Source organism: Trichosurus vulpecula, chromosome 6, assembly GCF_011100635.1.
Source record: "Trichosurus vulpecula isolate mTriVul1 chromosome 6, mTriVul1.pri, whole genome shotgun sequence".
Taxonomy (NCBI): domain Eukaryota; kingdom Metazoa; phylum Chordata; class Mammalia; order Diprotodontia; family Phalangeridae; genus Trichosurus; species Trichosurus vulpecula.
In genome coordinates, this window is record NC_050578.1 from 93,772,251 (window position 1) to 93,791,535 (window position 19,285).

The 19,285-nt window shown below is 39.6% G+C and overlaps 1 protein-coding gene across 1 annotated transcript in view; it reads left to right on the top strand.

Annotated features, from left to right (window-relative positions):
• Positions 1 to 773: 773 nt before the first annotated feature.
• The window catches only part of GASK1B (golgi associated kinase 1B), a 45,610-nt gene continuing 27,098 nt past the window's right edge, over positions 774 to 19,285 (top strand). Inside the window, exons 1-2 of the mRNA XM_036764777.1 lie at positions 774 to 1,020; positions 2,307 to 3,435. Coding sequence (XP_036620672.1) covers positions 2,547 to 3,435 — 889 coding nt within the window. The 5' untranslated portion in view covers positions 774 to 1,020; positions 2,307 to 2,546. The remainder of the gene's footprint in view (positions 1,021 to 2,306; positions 3,436 to 19,285) is intronic.

Here is a 19,285-nt window from a genome sequence, read left to right on the forward strand (position 1 = left end):
TAATCTTAAAGGGGTCATGAGCTAAAACCACACTTGAAAAGCATTGAATATTTTTTCCAGTGGTGAAATTGAATGATTTCCTCACTCTGGACAGTAATACAGTGCTTTTGTGAGTGCACTTTAAGAGATTCAGGAGCAAAAAATAAAAAACAAAAAAAACAAAAAACCAGGAGTGGGACAGGCAGAGGGTACTAAAATTAAGGGGTGTTAAAATCAGTTGCTTACAACGTGTGATTATTTGATTTCACTGCCAAAACCTACAGGAACATGCTAGTCTGATTGCTGTAAAAATTGGAGTCCATCCTCTTCCTCCTTCCATTTGGCAAACAGACTAGCAAGAGGGATTTATATAGTCCAAAATAATACTTAGCCTTTTTGCCAAATTTGTTGGCATTTTACCACTTGCAAGCCGATTATTTTATTTTCCTATGCATTCTTCAATTCTTCTCATGTCTTTTATAATTGTACTAAAATATAAGGAATGATTAGTAACATGTTCACTATGTTAATCTTAAGGATTTTTATTTATTCTTTCATCCCCCGGTTACCATAAACTATTTTTTAAAAAAAATTCTAACATCCTCTTGACTTAGTTCTCATCTGCCACAGAATCTCAAGAAAGGAGACTGGAAGACACCCTAGGTTAACAAGCTGTTGCCTCTGTGCTGAGACCTGCAAACTCTCCAAACCAATCACTGACCTACTCTCGAAAGTCTCCAATCAGAAACATCCCCCAACTTCTCCATGTGAACTCTCCCGGTGCCTAAGTGCACACTCTCAATGCCTTTTTCCTGCTCATAGACAGCTCTGCAGCTCCCTGTTCCATGGTTTGCTCATTTTCTCTGACCTCTTCCTCAAGTCTGGGTCTTCCCGCCCCACTTAAAGTTGGACCTTTTTTTTTCTCTTCCCCAGGACTGAAGTGGGGGAAGAAGAGTAACTCTTGAAAGTGGCAGGATGATGAGGAGAGCAGAGCTCTTCTGGCAGCCTTTGTGCTTCTTAGTCCCGGGACTTCATCACCAGGTGGGTATGGCAGAGGGAACTGGGTAACATTTCTGACCTAACAATTCACTTATTCCCCTGTAAACGCTTCAATAAGGCTTAGAAAATAGTTGTGATCTCTTTAATTTTGCCGGCTGAGATTTCTCCTGCTTTTTGTTAGCAGGTCACTAGAGGGCTCTCAGGAGTTAGAAATGGGTGGAATGTGCTTTCAAATGAAACTTAGTGCATCCATCCCCTTGGGCTTTTTTTTTGTTTCACCATTCAAAAAGGATGTTTTGTCTTTTAAATATATATATATACATATATGTTAAGGGGAAAAAAAAGATAAAGGAAGCTCGTAAGAGTGTATCCCTGCCTAGTTTTTATATATAGCCAATTAGCAAGTTTTCTAAGGAGTATTTGTGGTAGATTGAAATATTTGAAATGTGGAGTACTCTTGGCCATGAAATGTGCTCTTACATGCTTCAGCCTTTAGAAAGTTCTTTGCATTAGTGTCAGGGACTTCCACTTTCCTAGAGCAAAGCATGGGACCAGCTGCATAGGTAAGGCTGCTTATCACTTTTTTTCCCTAATGATGGAAAGAAAATTAGACCAATGTTCCCTTTTATTTTTTTTAAAGTACTTTTGGAGGACAGGAAAGGAATAATGGTAGTATTAATAATAATATATTTTTAAAAATCAGCTAGCTTTTGTGTGACTGAATAGAAGAAAAATGTTACTAATTATGGAAGGCATCAGTATGTGACTTCAGATAGTACTAAGCTCTTTTTAATGTAAGATAATGAAGAAAATGTCAAGAAATCTCTGTTCCAGCAGATGAAGATTGCTTGCTTCTGAAAATTTAAATTTTTATATTTAAATGGCCTTCTTGTGGCACTAGTCCTTGTGGTTGCTACAAACCTAATTAATACAAATTATCTAACGTAGATGTGTCCAAGCAACACATTAAAAAACAACGTTAAAGAAACTGTCCATTACTTGTGTCATATACTTTCTGGAACTAAAAAGAGAAATGCTTCACAGGCACATTCAGTACAAAAATAAATGATTCTGGTTTGGCACTGGCGGTCTCCTCTTTGATGTGGGTATTCTATTTTAACTTGGATTTGAGAACGGCTTTATGTCATATCTGCACTCGAATCTTGGGTTTTTCATTTGCTTTCTTCTCAATTTTGTTTTTTCAACAATTAGTGGGTATATTTACAAAAGGAAAAGAGTGTCAATTTCATCTCCTTCACTCTGGTAGGGGAGGAACTGGAGTGGTTTGAGCTGGTGACTCAGTTAATTCTGTTTCCATTCATTCTCAGAAACAAATCACATTTCCCCTGGGGAGGCTGATAAGAATCCAGAGTCTTGTTGTGGCCAAGTGTCACAGTTATTGAAACATTCCCAGCCCCATCACCAGCCCTTTCCTTCCGCCACTACTCATTGGAGACTACTTAGGAATCAAAGAAGGGGGTCTGCTGAATGCTGGAAAGCATGTATCATCCCAGCTGGAGCAGTCTGCAGGCTTTAAAGTCTCTTCACCATGTGGATGCACCAGAGAAATGACCTGCCCAGACAAGCCAGGCCAACTCATAAACTGGTTTGTCTGCTCCTTGTGCATCCCGAGGGTGCTGAGGCTTTGGAGTAGCAGACGCCCAAGGACCAGGAGAAATCTATTGCTAGGGACTGCCTGTGCTCTCTACCTGGGCTTCCTGGTGAGCCAAGTTGGGCATGTGTCACCCCAACATCGAAGGGCACCAGAAAAGGGGCCCCACCGGAACCTGGATGCTGCTGGGACACCCTTTTTGGAGCTACCCTTGGATGGCACACTGGCACCCCCTGATAGCCAAGGAAATGAGACCACCCTGCAACCAAATGTGGTCTATATCACCCTACGCTCCAAGAGGAGCAAACCTGCTAACATTCGAGGTACAGTGAAGCCCAAGCGCAGGAAAAAATATACCCTGGCTTCCTTAACCCAGAGACAGGAGATGTGGACTAAGCCATCCATCCAGCCCCATGGGCTGGCAGTGGCAGCAGACACTGATGTCCTTGGCAATCCCCACAAGGAACAGGTGGACAGGGGCTGGGGGCGTCCCTGGAGACTGGCCCAGGGACCAGACCTCCAATTGCCTAGAACTGTGGAGAGCAATATTAGGATATATAGTGAGAGTGCCCCCTCATGGTTGAGCAAAGAAGACATCCGTGGGATGCGTTTGCTGGCTGACAGTGCCATTGGAGATATCCAAGAATTGCCTTCTGAGACTGGGGCCCGCTTGCTAGTGCTGGAGGGGAACTCAAAGAACAAATGGCCTTCTTGTGGCACTAGTCCTTGTGGTTTGCTCAAGAGACCCTTGGACATGAGTGAGGTGTTTGCTTTCCACCTAGACCGTATCCTGGGCCTCAACAGAACCCTGCCGTCTGTGAGCAGGAAGTCTGAGTTCATTCAAGGTAACTTTTTCCACATACTGATCTCTTTGCAGTTTCTGGGGACTCTTGGATAGATTTTTTCTCCTCTTTCTTTCTCTTTCTTTTTTCTAAATGGTCTTCCCTACACACATTTCTCTGTTGGCCAGCAGCAACATCAGCTGAATTTCTTTCCATAGAGTTAGCATTCATTAATATCTTAGTAGACACTGGGAGTTTTAGAGAAATTTGGTTTTGGAGGAAAAAAAATGAACTCATTGGCTAATTGGGCACCTCTAGAGATCTCAGTCTACTTCCCAGTGGCTTAATAAAGCTTCTTTTATCCAATGGTAATTTGGGGGGCGGGGGGGCTGGAAGGGAAGAATTGGTACCTGCCTTAATCACCAACCTAGGGACAGAGTTTATTGTTTTAGGTATATTAAAGATTATTGAATACTTTTACTAAAGATAGAATAGAAGAGAATTAAGTTCAACCTACAGTGCCCTGGATTTGAGCAAAATACAGAAACAAATTTGCTGGCAAGCAGAGTTGTTAACAGACTCAGCCATTAAAGAACATGAGCAAATCCACGTTAAATACCTTCAATCTTTCCAAGATGTCATTTTTCTGGTGTGGGCACTACCTTCACAAGAAGAATTCCTCCACAGTTTAGTAGTTTATGTTAGAGAGTTGCTATGACTGATGAATTCATCTGCTTGAGGCCAACCTAGTCATGAACTTATCCAAATTTAGTGAGGGCAGAATGAGACCTTTCCAATCAATAGTTCCTGCCAGAACTTTTTAAATAGGATTTGAAACTAGAAAGGGCCTTAGAACCATATAATTTCATTTTACAATTTAGGAAATTGAAGCCTGAGAAGATGAAATGACTTGCCCAAGGTCACCCTGGTTGTGTAAGATGTATGATTTGAAATCATGTTCTGGGTCTCTTCAAAGAGCCAGTGCCCTTTCCTCTTAACTATGTTGTGCTTCATTGGTGAAAATCTTTGAGGGACCAGGGTCACCTCCACTCCACAATGAAGAATTGGGGGAGGATGCTATTGTAGGGTAGTTGGACTGGCCAATGGCACTCCTGGGAATCCATTCCATGAGACTTACTCAGGATGGGCCCCTTACTTACTTCAATGTCTTTTTTTTCTAAATATATAGATGTTTTCAAAACCCTTCCGTCCACATAGTATCATTTAATCTTCGTTGTCCTATGAGGTAATAGCCTTTAAAAATGGGATGATTTTCCTTCTTGGAACACTTGAGGGCAGTTAAAAGGCAAGAGAATGAATTGGTTTTCCTTTCAAAATCCTCTTCATTACTGAGTCTTGAATTGTAATTTTTTTTGGAGGTGGGAGGATCCTATGTCTGGGTTGCAGACCATTTGGTACAATCCAGGAAGGGCCCAATCACAGCATATGGAGAAAACTCTAGGTAAGAGGTCTGTGTCACTGCCATGTCAAGTCACAGGATATAATCCGACCACAAGTCTCACCCATGATGTGGTTCCAAAATTCTGATTCAAATTTGGATGCTTCTGGTCATTTTTTTGGTTATTTTTATTTTTGTACAAGACTACACCCAGGGAATTACATGGAGCTTTGACTGAGACTATTCAAAGAACCTTAGAACAGGTAGGAGTAAGTCAGATCTGAGTCCTTCGCTTCATTCCTTTAACCACCTCCCTTCCTCTTGAGGTTCTGATACATTTGGGGGAGATTCCCAGAGGATCAGGAATGGAGTAGATTTTTAATTTTTATGAAGATGGGTTCCAGGGCTTAACTGCTGATATGGAAGGCCTTTGGACTAGGTAGCTTGAATTCAAAATAGACAGCCTGTGACTCAGCTGTGGGTTACTCGGAGAAGTTTGGGGTTTTTTGACCACCTTGATTCAGGTCAATATGCTATAGAGTTACGCAGCAATACTATGGTCCCCTGGCTAATGGGTTTAATTCAGCAAAGAAAATAATAAAAAGCATTGGGATACAGGGCTCACTCACCTTGGAACCCAACATTACTTTTTGCTATTAAAGCTGAATGGGGATGCTCTTAGTGTTCTCAATTCCATTCATTATGTGAAGGAGGGAAAACTATCATACCAAGCAAGGATGACAGACTGATCAGTGGGAAGGCCCTAATCATTACATATTGGAAAAGAGCATCTATTAGCTGAAAGGGGGTTGATTCTTTTTCCTGTGGCTAAAAATTTAGGAATTTAGGAATTCAATCAACCAATGAATCAACCAAAAAAATCAACAGCTAGGTGGCACGGTTGATAAAGCACTGACCCTGGAGTCAGAAGGACCTGATTTCAATTCCAGCCTCAGAAACTGATTGTGTGACCCTGGGCAAGTCACTTAACCCTGATTGCCTCCAACATCCCCCTTCCCAAACCTAGTTTTTTTTTTTTTAGTTAAACAATTATTATGTACCAGGCACTGTATTAAGTATTGTGGATATAAAAAAAGCACAAAGAGTTCCTACTCTCAAGGAGCTTATATTTTAATGGGGTAAACAACATATACATACATTGGGACATCCAAGATGAATTCCAGGAAGCTTTATTTACAGTAACTTTTGGGGTGAAGACTTGAGCAGCTGAGGAGACCGGGAAAGAGCTTCTGGAGAAGGTGGCACTTAAACTGAGTCTTAAAGGAAGTCATAGATTCTATGAGTCTGAGGTAAGGAGGGAGAGCATACTAGGCATGAGGAATAGCCAGTGCAATATCCTGGAGGTGGGAAATGGAGCATATGTATGAGGAACAGTGAGGTGGCTAATATTGCTGGACTATAGAGTTCATAGAAGAGAATGATGTATTCAAATTGGAAAGAGGCCATGTTGTAAAGAGCTTTAAATGATGAGTAGAGGAGTTTATCTTTGGTCCTAGAGATAATTAGGAGCCATTGGAGTTGTCTGAGTTGCAGATGGTGGAGGGAAGATGCCATGCTTTAGAGAAATTACTTTGACAGCTCCATAGCACACAGATTGGAGTAGGGAGATACTTGTCTTTGGGAGGACAGTAAGAAGTTTGTTTCAATATACCAGGTGGGTGGTGATGATGGCCTGAAATAGTGCAATAACTGAGTGAGTAAAGAGAAGGGGACGTAAGATGAAAGATGTTGGAGAGAAAGGAATTCCATGATTTGGCAACTGATTGGCTATGTAGTTTGAAAAAGATTAAACAAGGAGTCAAGGATAACAGTGAGGCTGCAAGTCTAGGTTCCTGAAATGAAGAGGATTCTTAGGGAAGATTGGAAGGAAGGAATTTTTGAGGTAAAAGAGGAGTTGTGTTTTAGACATATGAAATCTGAGGTGTCTATGAGGCATCCCATTTGAAATATCCAATTGGCAATTTGTCATGGGCAACTAGAACTCAAGAGGCTGAAGCTGGAATTATAGTTCTCTAGAGTTCTCAGCAAAGAGTTGAAAATCAGGTCCTATAGGAGTTGGCGAGTTGATGAGCTTAACAAGAGCATTTTCAGGGAGAAGAGAAGAGGTCCCAGGACAGACCTCTGGGGAATACTCACAGAGGGCATGATATGGATGATAGTCCGGTAAAAGGAAACCGGGAGCAAATGGTCAGACAGGTAGGAGGAGAACTGGAAGAGAGCAATGCCATGAAAATCCAGAGGAGAGGTTATCCAGGAGGAAAGCTGGTCAACAGTATTGAAAGCTGCAGAGAAAAGCAAGCAAGATGGGAATTAATAAAAGGCCATTTGATCTGGTAGTGGAAAGATCATTGGTAACTTTGGAGGAAGATGTTTCAGCTGAGCTACGATGTCAGAAGTCAGACTGCAAAAGATTAAAAAGAGATGAGAAGAGAGGGAGTAAAGGCAGGGTTTTTTGTTGGAATTTGGTTAAGAAAGGGAGAATAGGTTGGGAGGTGGTGAGATTTAGAGAATTTTTTTAAGGATATGGAAAATTGAGAATGTCCGGAGGCATCAGGGAAAGAACCAGTAAAGATGGAAGGAGAGAATGCAGATAATGAATGAAGATTATGGGAGCAGTTTTTTAGAGGGAGTGTGAACAGAGATGTATGTGGAAGGGTTGGCCTTTACGAAGAGAATGGCCTTCTCTTTGTCAAAGACTAGAGAATGGGGCAAGAACAGGAGATGATGACAAGGGCTCCTGTAATGCAGAGATGGGAAGAAGCCTTAGTCCTAGGGAGGTTTGATGACTTGCCCCTACTTACACAGTAATAGGCTTCAGAGGTAGAATTCAAACCCAGGCCTTCTTACTCCAGAGGCATTGCCTTTCCCATTATATTCTGCTGCCTCCCTAATAATGAAGAAAATATTTTATAAACTTTAGAGTACAATAAGTGTGAGTTTTTCTTATTATCATTTTATTCCTGTCTTTTGGATGGTTCTTTTTCTTCTTCAATTGCTTCCACAAAAGTCCTTACACGCCTTATTTCCACATGTATGTAACCTGAAATTTTCAAAGATTATGCCAGCAGAGCAAAAGCTTTGGTCTGCCCTATAAACCTGGCAAGGCTTCATATACAGCCTGGATGACAGGCAGGCAGTCTTTCCTTAGGGGGAAAAACCTAGCTAATTGTAGAGAAGTGCATCACCAGAAAATTGGATGCCTGCAGGAGATGGACTTTTTGGGCCACAGCCATGAAGTAAAATGTGGAGGAGCTGTTATTTGGTTTCATGGAGGAAATAAGCCGACAAGACTGCAGATCTGTTAAGCATTTAAATTCTAAAGATGACAGGCAGCTAGGTGGTTCAGTGGATGGAGTCCCTGGCCTGGAGTCAGGAGCTTTCTAGACCAAATCCAGCCTCAGATGCTTGCTAGATGGGTGACCTTGGGAAAGTCACTTAAACCAATGTCTGCTTCAGTTTCCTCAACTATAAAGTGGGGATAATAAAAGCACCTCTTGCCCAGGGTTGTTGCAAAGATCGGATGAGATAATAATTGCAAATAGCATTTAGCAAATGCCTGGCATACAGTAGGTGCTTAAAAATGCTATCATTATAATATGACTGCCCAAAGCACAGCATATAAATATATATGAAGTACAGGTACACACACAATGGGGCTCTTCTCCTTTATGTTAAGAATCAGTGGTTTGATTACTTTAGGACCTTCCCAGTGGCTGAGACAGAAAGCTAACAGGAGTAAGGTCTAATGTTGACCGTCAGTGTACTTGAAGTAATTAAAGCTAGATATGGATGTGCAGACCAAACACATAGTGGCTAGTTGAGTCCAATCTGGGCCATGCCTTCTGTCATTGCATGTGCAATTAGGTAAAGCCTGTGAGGAGTCTGAATTTTAACACTGTAGTGTCTGTATACATCTATATGTATATATACACACGTAATAATCATAATGCCTAAATTTTTTAGCTAAGTTTTGCAATGTTTACACATTTAATAATAACTAGCTTTGATATGGCTCCTTGGGGTTTGCAAAACACTTTACAATGTAGTAATATTAATAATTAAAATAATAACAATGACTAATATTTATATATACTTTAAGATTTGTAAAAAACTTTATAATATAAAATAGCTATATATATATATGTATCTATGATGCTTTGAGGTTTGCAAAGCACTTTACACACATAATAATAATAACTCCAGCTAATGTTCACATGGTACTTAAAGGTTTACAAAGCACTTAATAACATAATAGCTAAATATATATATAAATACATATATATACACATATGTATCTTTGTTTTGTGGTTTACAAAGCAATTTATACTTATAATAATAACAGCTAAGATTCATATAGTGTTTTAAGGTTTGCAAAGCGCTTTGCTTATATTACATCTTTTGATTCTTTCCATAAGCCTATGAGATAGGTGCCATAATTACCCCATTTTATATAAGGCAGTGAGGCCAAGAGAAATTGTGACTTGACTGGGAGTCATGCAACTGATAAGGTTCTCAGGCAGCATTTGAACTCAGGTCTTTCTGACTCTAAGTTCAGCACTCTTTCCACTGTGCCACCTAGATCTCAATGTATTGGAATGCACACATGGGCACACGCACACACATGCACACACACACACACACACACACACACACACACATACACCATCCTGATACATTGAGTTCCAAATTCTATCCCTCCCTCCCTTCCTCCCCTCCCCCTTCCTTGAGATGGTAAGCAATCAGATATAGGTTATACATGTGCACTTATGTAAAACATTTCCATATTAGTCATTTTGTACAAGAAGGCTTGAGTAAAAGGAAAAAAATGAAAGAAAGTGAAAAATAGCATGCTTTAGTCTGTATTTATGCAATAGTAGTTCTTTCTCTGGAGGTGGTTATTATAGTATGCTTCATCATTAGTCCTTTGGGATTGTCTTGGATCATTGTATGGCTGAGAATAGTTAAGTCATTCGCAGTTCTTCATTGAACAATATTGCTGTTACTGTGTACAACATTCTCCTGGTTCTACTCACTTCACTTTGCATCAGTTCTTGTCAGTCTTCCCAGGTTTTTCTGAAATCATTCTGCTTGTCATTTCTTAGAGCACAGTTAATACCACATTACAATCATATACAACAGCTTGTTTAGTCATTCCCCAGTTGAAGGGCATGACTTTGATTTCTAATTCTTTGTGACCACAAAAAGAGCTATTATAAATATTTTCATACACGTATGTCTTTTTCCTTTTTGGGGGATATCTTTGTGATATAGACCTAGCAATGCTATTGCTGGATCAAAGGGTGTGCATAATTTTATAGCCCTTTGGGCATAGTTCCAAATTGTTCTCCAAAATGTTTGGAATAAAGCAATTTTAAAAATCAGAATTGGCTTGTGTTACAAAGAAATCCAAATTTTATCAACAATATTGGTTATGTTACAGGGTGTCATTCATATGTGTCAAACTGTTCTTTGGAGAGTTTCAAATCAAGGACAGTGTTGCTGCTACGTAGACTGTGGTAAAGATCATCGGAGGCTTTTTTGTGTGTTTTTGACATCAATTTGAAGATTTTTTTTAAAAAAATGTTTTCAAGTAGCTTGAAATTTATTTAGGAAAAGATAACACTGACATTGGCCTTGTGACAGCCAAGAACAGGGGAGAAATAAGATAAAACCTCCTTCAGTGAACTATTTAGCAACATTGCCAAAGCTTCCCCTCGTAGTCTAACAGTATGAATGACTCTCAAGGGATACTGCTGGGGCAGTCTTTAGCACTCTACTGTTATTCGTGCCCAGCATGGAAGATACATGATGCACGTGTTATTTTTAGGATGAGGCTTTATGGCCACAGAGCTATCATGTTAAATGAAGGTGGCCAGTTCCAGGAATTCTAGATGTCATGACTGCTTAGCTGACAAACCACAGGCACTCCACAAGCTCCCATTGAGAGCCCCATTGTTTCTCAACCTGCCATGCACTTTCTTATGTGTTAGAAGAGAAAATCATCTTGTGGTTTTTATTTTCCCTTGCTTTATTCCTCCTACCTTGATAGGTTCTGATAAAAGCACAATCCGTTGCTAGGTGATGTTGGAGAGAAGGTGGAAGGGGGGAAGAGAATCTCATAATTTGTTCTTGGTTCCAGTTTGACAGGTGGGTCTAGTAGAGCGTAGAGGAGGCTTTGAAAATAGCCCTGGCACTGCAATATTTTCAGAAACATGCTGACTTCCATAAACTTGCAAGCTACTTTGACCTCATTGGGTCTAAGCAATTTGCAGTTTTGCTTCGTGTATAGTTGTCTTCAGCCATTGACAATGGTGATACCTTTGTTCTGGGCCTACCTGCTGCTCCTTACCAGTAGGGATCCTGAGCCAGAAGTGGACCCTTGACTTCCCTATCAGCACTGATGAGTCCAGGCTCTCAAGGAGGCAAAGTCCATTCAACAATCCATTAAGTGCATAATATGTGCATGACATATGAATTAGATGATAGGGCTGCAAAAGCAGGAGCTCCTCAGGGAGCTTACGTTCTATTAGGTACAAGGGCATTATAAAAAGTAAACAGCAATGAAAAATAAAAGATATACTAAGTAATAAAAAGGAATTTTAAGAGGGAGAAAGAACTAACAATTGGAGAGATCAGAAAAGGCCTCATGGTAGGAGTAGATTCTCATCTCTCCGGTCAAGTCTCTATTATGATGATTTGGGGCTGGGGGTGGGGTGTCCGGCATAAGGACTGTGCCATGTTGTTCCCTTCTAAAATCAAGTATTTTCTTCCATTTTGCAGAGGGGAAAAATTGAAACATAGAAAGCCAGGGAATTTCCATAGCCAGAGAGGAAGTCAAAGGCTGATGTAGAGAGCAGAAGTTCTTGCTTGTTGGGCCAGGTTCTAAATAGGGAACATGATTTCATTTTAAAAGCAAAGCAGAGAATTTTGTTTGGTGCAAGCTATTTTTTTAAATAGGGCACCCCCCCTCTTTTTTAGCCATTTTCATCCTTACCTAATCTCCTAGTATACTCCAGAGATCTCCTAAAGTCATACATTGCTCAGAAACATATGTAATTGAGAAAATGTATCGGAACACATCAAGATAATCTGTAACCAAGAAATACACAATTTTCCAATATCCCTTATAGACTAAAGGGCTCAATTATTTAGGTTAGCTTTGGCTTTGATTGCTGGGTTACTCCAGCATTGTATCCATCCTTTTAAAAAATACAAAAGCCCTTGTAAACCCCCAACCTCAGATCCTTATGTTTTAAAAAGTGGTTTCATAGCTATCATTTCATTTGTTCCTCTAAACAACTTGTGAGTTAGGACAAAAGTCATCATTCCTACACTTCCCCAATAAGTAAAAAGAGGCACAGAAAGATGAGAGGACTTGTCTCCAGGGCACTTACCAAGTCATTGGTAAAGCCAGAACTCCACTCCTAATCAAATGTTCTTTCTACCAGATCTTACCCTATATCACACTCTATATCCTTCATTAACTTTAGATTACTTTTGTTGGCGGATGTATGATACCACTGGGTAGCTATTTTTTGAGGCACTACTCAATACATCATTCATGCTTGGCTCCCTAAAAACTTTAGGGGGGATTTAAAAAAAACTTTTTTTTTTCCATTTGTAGATGGCTAGAGAATGGCCTCCCCTCCTCTGGATGATGCTCTTGCCAGAGGGAAAGAAGCATTCCTCACTCTCACATTGGAATGTTGAAAATAACCTGGCTGTTGACACAAAGTGAGCTAAGGCCTGCATATTTGGTACACCAGACAAAAGTCTTTATTCTGATCTTCTGTTCCTGATTCCTGCGACATATATCATATTGGCCTTTTCTTAGGATTTAATTAATATTTCAACCATGAAAAAGACTTCTTTCTTTTAATATGCTTTCAATGTACTGTCCAAAGATTTTGCCCAAATCCATGTGGCCCAAGAATGAGCAGATGCAAGACTTATCCCATCTCCTAGGTTTCCCTGAATTTAAGTTGAAATTATTTTGAATCTCGAGAGCCTAGCCCATTCGCCCTCCTGATCACCCTCAAATTTGCTGTCCTTCAAAAAGAAGAGAGCTGAGAGTTTATCTGCCTCTTTGTGCTCCTGTCTAATATTTTTGTTTAAATGTCAGTCTGACTGTGATAAGCGTTGTAGAAAAAGAGAGATAGATAGTACTGCGGAGGAGCTCATTATCAATTAGGGAATTGCTCCATTATCATTGGCGCCACATAATGGATTGACAATTGCCATCCACAATTAGGGAATAGCTACATTATCGTCAGTGCCCTGTAATGGATTATTGACAATTGCCTCAGAGTCACACAGAACTCATTTTCTATAATGAAAACTTGCCATAGTTTTCATTTGTCCTCTTCTCTTTCCCTTCCTGTGCTTTGTAAAGTTGTTTCTTGATGAAGGACTATGAGCAATGTTGTCACTTTCCAATTTGTCTTGTTCAAACAGAGACTGGGAATTTGGGACATGTGGTAAAAAGTACTTCTTGTGAAAGTTCTTAGCATATTTTCTGACTGGTTCTACTCAGTGGGAAATGCAGACATGGAGATTCTCAGTTACATCCAACATACTTAGCATTCACCTAAAGTTTGGCCTAATCTAGGAGCCGATGTTCAAAACAAAGGGTATGGATGTTAAAATCAGGTAAAGAATGCTACTTAGGTTTATCAATTCTTCTTTCTGAATTAAAAAAATGATTCATTATAAGCAATAACGAATATTACTTTTTAAATTTTTTTTATTTCTTTTTTAAATTTTTTTTTTGGAGAGCACAGGGTGAGTTGAATATGATAATGAATATTACTAAGATGCTATGTGGCTTAGGCGACAGAGAACTAACTTTGAATATTCAGCAAGACCTCGGTTCAAGACTTTCCCTGAGAACAGGTTCAAAGGATCATAGATTTAGAGTTGGAAGGAAGGGATGTTAGAAATCATGTAGTCCAGCTTCTCTATTTTACGGATAAGGAAACTGAGGCCCAGAGAGGTTTAAGTGATTTGCCCAAGGTAGCATAGCTGCAGAGCTGAGATTCAAACATAGGTCCTCTGATTTTAAATCTCACATTCTTTCCACTATGCTACGTACATTTTATAACCGATGTGACCAGAGGCAAGGTACTTCGCCACTCAGTGACCAAGGCAACTGTATAATAAATAATATGTAAGTTGAAAAGATTTGCTCACTTGCTTCTCTAGAGGCATTTTTCACACTAGAAATTCAGTACATTGATAATAATAGTAGTTAGCATTCGGATCCTTTCAACAACCTGGTGAGGAAGGTGCTAGTATTATATCTCTTTTATAAATGGGGAAAGAGACTGAAAGAGGGTCAATACTTGCCAAGTGATTGTGGCGGGATTAGAATTCAGATTTCCTAATTTCAAGTCTATGAAGTGCAAAGCTTCTGCAGTTTGAAGGAAGAACAACACAAAAACTTTCATATCAATCAGTAAACATTTATTAACATTTATATAGTATCTACATGCACTTTACAAATATTATCTTGTTTGATCCTCACAACAACTCTGGGAGGTAGGTGCTATTATTATCCCCCATTTTACAGATGAGGAAACTGAGGCAAACATCTCTGAATAAAACTTTGATGATATGTTCCCCAAAATGAAAAAAAGGGTTATTTTCTGTAGGTAGCAGATGGTGCATTGGAGAGAACACTGTACTTGGCTGGAGTCAGGAAGACCTGAGTTCAAATCTAGGTAGGGAAGGAGGGGGAGAAAAATTAGAACTCAAAATCTTATGGAAGTAAATGTTGAAAACTAAAGATTAATTAATTAATTAAAAAACAACCAAAAAACCAAACCAAACCAAACCAAACCACCACAACAAAAAGATATACAGGCACCTGGGTGGTGGAGTAGATAGAGTGCTAGGCTTGGAGTCAGGAAGACTTTTCTTTGTGAGTTCAAATCTGGCCTTAGGTCCTTACTAACTATATGACCCTGGGCAAGTCACTTAACCTTGTTTGCCTCAGTTCCTCCTTTATAAAATGATCTGGAGAAAGATATGGCAAACTACTCCTTTTGCATTTCTACTTAAGAAAACCCCAAATGGGGCCATGAAGAGTCAGACATGAGTGAAAACAACTGAACAACAAAGGCAAGATGGACTGCTAAGTCTCAATCTTCAAGATAGAACTACAGGCTTTAGTTCATTTAAAGCTTCCCTCATCCCATAAACCTTGCTTTCTCTCTACTGTGACAGCTAGAATTCTATCTTTCCATCATGAAGATATTGCTGGAGAATAAAACAGTATATCATTTTGACAGGCCAGAATGAGAAGAGAAAAACCTATTGAAATTGTTCAGGCTATGTTGATGGAACCAGTGTCCTGTTTATAGCACTATTTCTTAGTCACTCCCTCAAATCCAACCAAGTCCTATACATTTCTTTAAAAAAATCACAATTTCTTGTCAGTGGTACTTACAGTTCCTTGACTCTGGGCAAAAAGCATCATTAACCTGGAGATTAATGTGAGTGGAGGCACAAAGGAGTTGTACCATAGACTATACAATAATATTCTAAAGGAACAATTGGAAATCTTAAGGGGCTGCAGGCTACATGGGAATGATCCATATGGAACTCAGTTTTCAACTACTACTCATTACCTATTTGCCTTGGGTATTGCTTCCTCCCTCTGGGGCATTTATTGCCAGGAGGGTTGCTAAGGAGTGTTTCTAGAGGATGATCAGAAGAATTTGAGTGCTCCTTGAAAAAATGTGCATGAGTGTGGGGAAGAATTCAAACATTAATTTTAGACTCTTAGCTGAAGCTTCTACTGTGGCTTAGGAGGGTGCTTAATGTTGAAAAACTGGGAACATTTTTCTAGAACTTAACATGTAATTGTGATGGTTTCCTTACCCTTCTTCATGGTTTCCTGAAAATAGCAAAGCCAACTCTTTGATCAATGTACTATTTTCTATGTGATATTCGAACTCTCTTTGATTACTTTGGAGTCTTTGGAATAAAAAAAAAAGTTTCCTCAGTGAAAGGGCATTGAGATGTCTCTTTCCATTGTTTATTAGTGCATTGAAATTTTGAAATAATTGTGGGACTACTTGGTGTGACTCACAACATTGATGTGCCTTCAAATCATTGTCCAAAGATTTGTCCAAATCTTAGTGACTCAAGAATGAGTAGATGCAGAACCCATCTCATCTCCAAAGCTTCTCTGAAATTAAAGTTGAAGTGATTTGGAATCTTGGAAGGCTAGCCTATCCTCCCTACTGGTCACCCTCAAGCTTGATATTCCTCCAAAAAGAAGAGAGTTGAGTTTATCTGCCTCTTTATGCTCCTGTCTAATATTTTTGTTTTAATGATAGGGTCTCCTGGGTGACCTGGGTTTTAGATGATTCTTCACTCTATGTGGGACTATTTTGCTTGAATATTTGTTTTGGGAGGGAGATGGAAGAGGGGAAGCATTGGAGCAGCATTTTGGAAACTAAACACAGAGCAGTAAAATAGAAAAAAGACTGAATTTGGAACAGGATTTGAATTTGAATTCCACTTCAACCACTGTGTTATCTTGGGCAAGTCATATTCTTTGGGCCTCAGTTTCTTTATCTTAGAAAAAAAGAGTTTAGACTAAATGACCATACAGTCCCCTCCAATCTATGATTCCATGAGCGCATATTAATACAGTACTTTTAGGCTTGCAAAAGTTTTACATATGTTACCTAATTTGCTTCTTGCAACAACTGTGGGAAGTAGGTGCTATTATTATCCCCATCTTACAGAGGAGGAAACTGAGGCATAGACAGTTAAGAGGTTTACCCTTGATCACATACTTAGGAATTGTCTGAAGTTGGATTTGAATCTACATTTTCCTGACTCCAAATCCAGAGCTCTGTCCACTGTGTTTTCTCCCATATGTAAGACACTAATTAGGAGAGGTAGCATGGTATACTGAATAGAAGGTTGCCCTCAATCTCAGTCAAGAAAACCTGGTTTAAGTCCTTTTTTTCTAACTAGCTGTGTGGCCATGGCCAGCCTAACTTCCCAATGCTCCAGGCAATTCTACCTGCCTCCATTCCAAAATTCCCTAAATGAATGAAATCACAGTTCTTGATCATCTTCCTCTACCCTTCCCAACCCACCCCCCCCACCCCAATAAAGGAGAGTGTTAAGTTAAATATGAGGGCTTCACAGTCTTCAGTAAAATCAAACATTAGATGGAAACATTCAAAGAAAAGAGTGAAAATATTAAAAGGAGATAGGACTTTTTAAAGACTATTTCGCTTCGTGTTCTTTTTCTCTTCCTGACTTTTGTGATTAGGTGAAAATGAATAAAAAGGTTTGGTGGTACCTTTTTTTCCTCACTTTTACCCTAATATGGAGGAATTTATACAGGCCTTTATCAAGGGCTGTGATCTTCACTCCCCCTCATTTCTTGGCTAACTGCAGGAAGGAAAGAGCCCCAAATGGAAAGGAGGTGATTAGAATGATTGAGTCTGTGCTGTTAAAGTTATTGAGGTCACCCTAATACCAAATTAGAGGGTAGTTAGGGAAGAAGAATGTTTCCTGTATTAAAGACTTGAGATAACTTTTACATTAAGGCAAATGATTGAGGTGGTGAAATCCAAGCCACTAACAAGTGAGGGAATTTTTAAAGAGCAAGACCCAGGAGCACTTGAGGTTATTTTCAAAAGGACTTTAAAAATTCCTTTAACATGTCAAGACATTCCGATCATCTTTTCAGAGGCTTTAGTAATCTGCCTATTTTCTGAGGCTGTCAGGAATGAGCTGACTAGGTTATGCTTACAGCTCAGTGAGGACGCTTTTCTTTCAATGTGTGTGCGGGTCTGTTTAGGTTGTTTTAAGGTTCTTCCTAGGATTCCAGAATAAGAAGTGAAGCTCTAGAATTACTTTCCGTGATTTTGTACAGCAAGGGAGAGATTGAGAGTGGTTAGCTCAAACTTTTGCATTAATATGTCTTTACAATGCTGCTTCTGCCTATCTTAGCATGTAGGCATCTTGGGGGTGGAAGGGAGAGCTCACGTGGTTCACCTCCTTCATTTTTCTGATAAGTAAACTGAGGCCCAGAGAGCTTGTATGTATTGTAAGTCTTGGTTTGTGAGTGGTCTACTTGACCATTTTATCCATTTAGTTTAGTAATGGGAAAGAAGTTTCAGCACTCAAAAGTCATTAGCAAGGGGAAAAATACCAATTAGGGTGAGAGATTTTCACTGTCTGGACATATTCTTAAGAAGAAATGACATTTGGGTAAACTATTTCAGAGGCAAGATGTGAAATGTGATACATTACTGAGACTGATATTTTTGATTTGGGAATTTTCTCCCAGACAAATCAAATGTCTTTGATCCTCCTCTTGGGGCCTCCAAAGCTTTATCCTAGACCTTCTCTTGTCCCTCTGCTTTGTTCTCTTGACAACTTCTTCCATTTCCATGGCTTCAAGTTACACCTCTACTTAGAAAACTCAGTATTTCTCATTCCATTCACTCCCCTGAGCTTTAATTCTGCATTTCTAGCTACCTTCTGGACACCTTTAAATGGATGTTCCATTGACATTTCAAATTCACTATGTACAAAATCAAACCTCTGCCCTGCCAGAACCCCTCCTTCTACCCAACTCCTCTATTTCCGAGGATAGTGCTGAAATGCTCCCAGACATCCAGTTTCAAAACCTCAACATCATATTTGATTCCTTCCTTTGCTATACTGTATTTCCCCTGTGCCAAAAGCTAGTCAATTCCAACTCATGGACTAATATATTATTTATTTTTTTACTATTTAAAAGGCAATTTTATTATCAATACAACTGAAAATGACAATGCACAAAAGCATAAGAGCCTTGGAGGTTCTCACTTTCCTCCCACTTAGAATGCCAAGGAAAAATGAGTAAAAGGAAACATGCAATCACAAACAATGCCCAACACTATAGACAAGAGGTTTGGTCCAAAAGAAACCAACATAATTAATCCACTGATTGTGAACAGCTTCACTAAGTAAACTTAATATATTATAATTGTAGTGTTTTCATTGGGCTTCCCTTTAGTGAACCAGGGGCACCTACTTGAGGGAGATGAGGACTGAGAGTATTGGGGACACATCCTTGGTCACCTTGCTAGACTTGGTGTTAAAGCCACATAACCGAACCACATGTTCCCACTCTGTGCCAAGAGAAGTCGCTTCAATATAATTAACAGAAGCTTCTTTGGTTGTGCTGAAAATAAACTTTAGTATTTATCTGACGATCCATTTTCTTCTCTGTCTGGTACCAGCCAATTTTTCTAAGCTTATTTCAGTTATTGCTCTTCACCTACTTTGTGTTTTGGTTAAGCTAGAATTCTTGCTGATCTCAATTTTGCCTTTCCTAACTCAGTGTTCTCCCTTAACTCAACCTTAACGAGGGCAAGGTGACTGGAACTAGTCCTGGGCAGGGTGCATACATTTGAAGGGGCATGCTTCCTGTCTCTAATGAGTCTCCATGAGCTTCATGTTGTGTAATACATT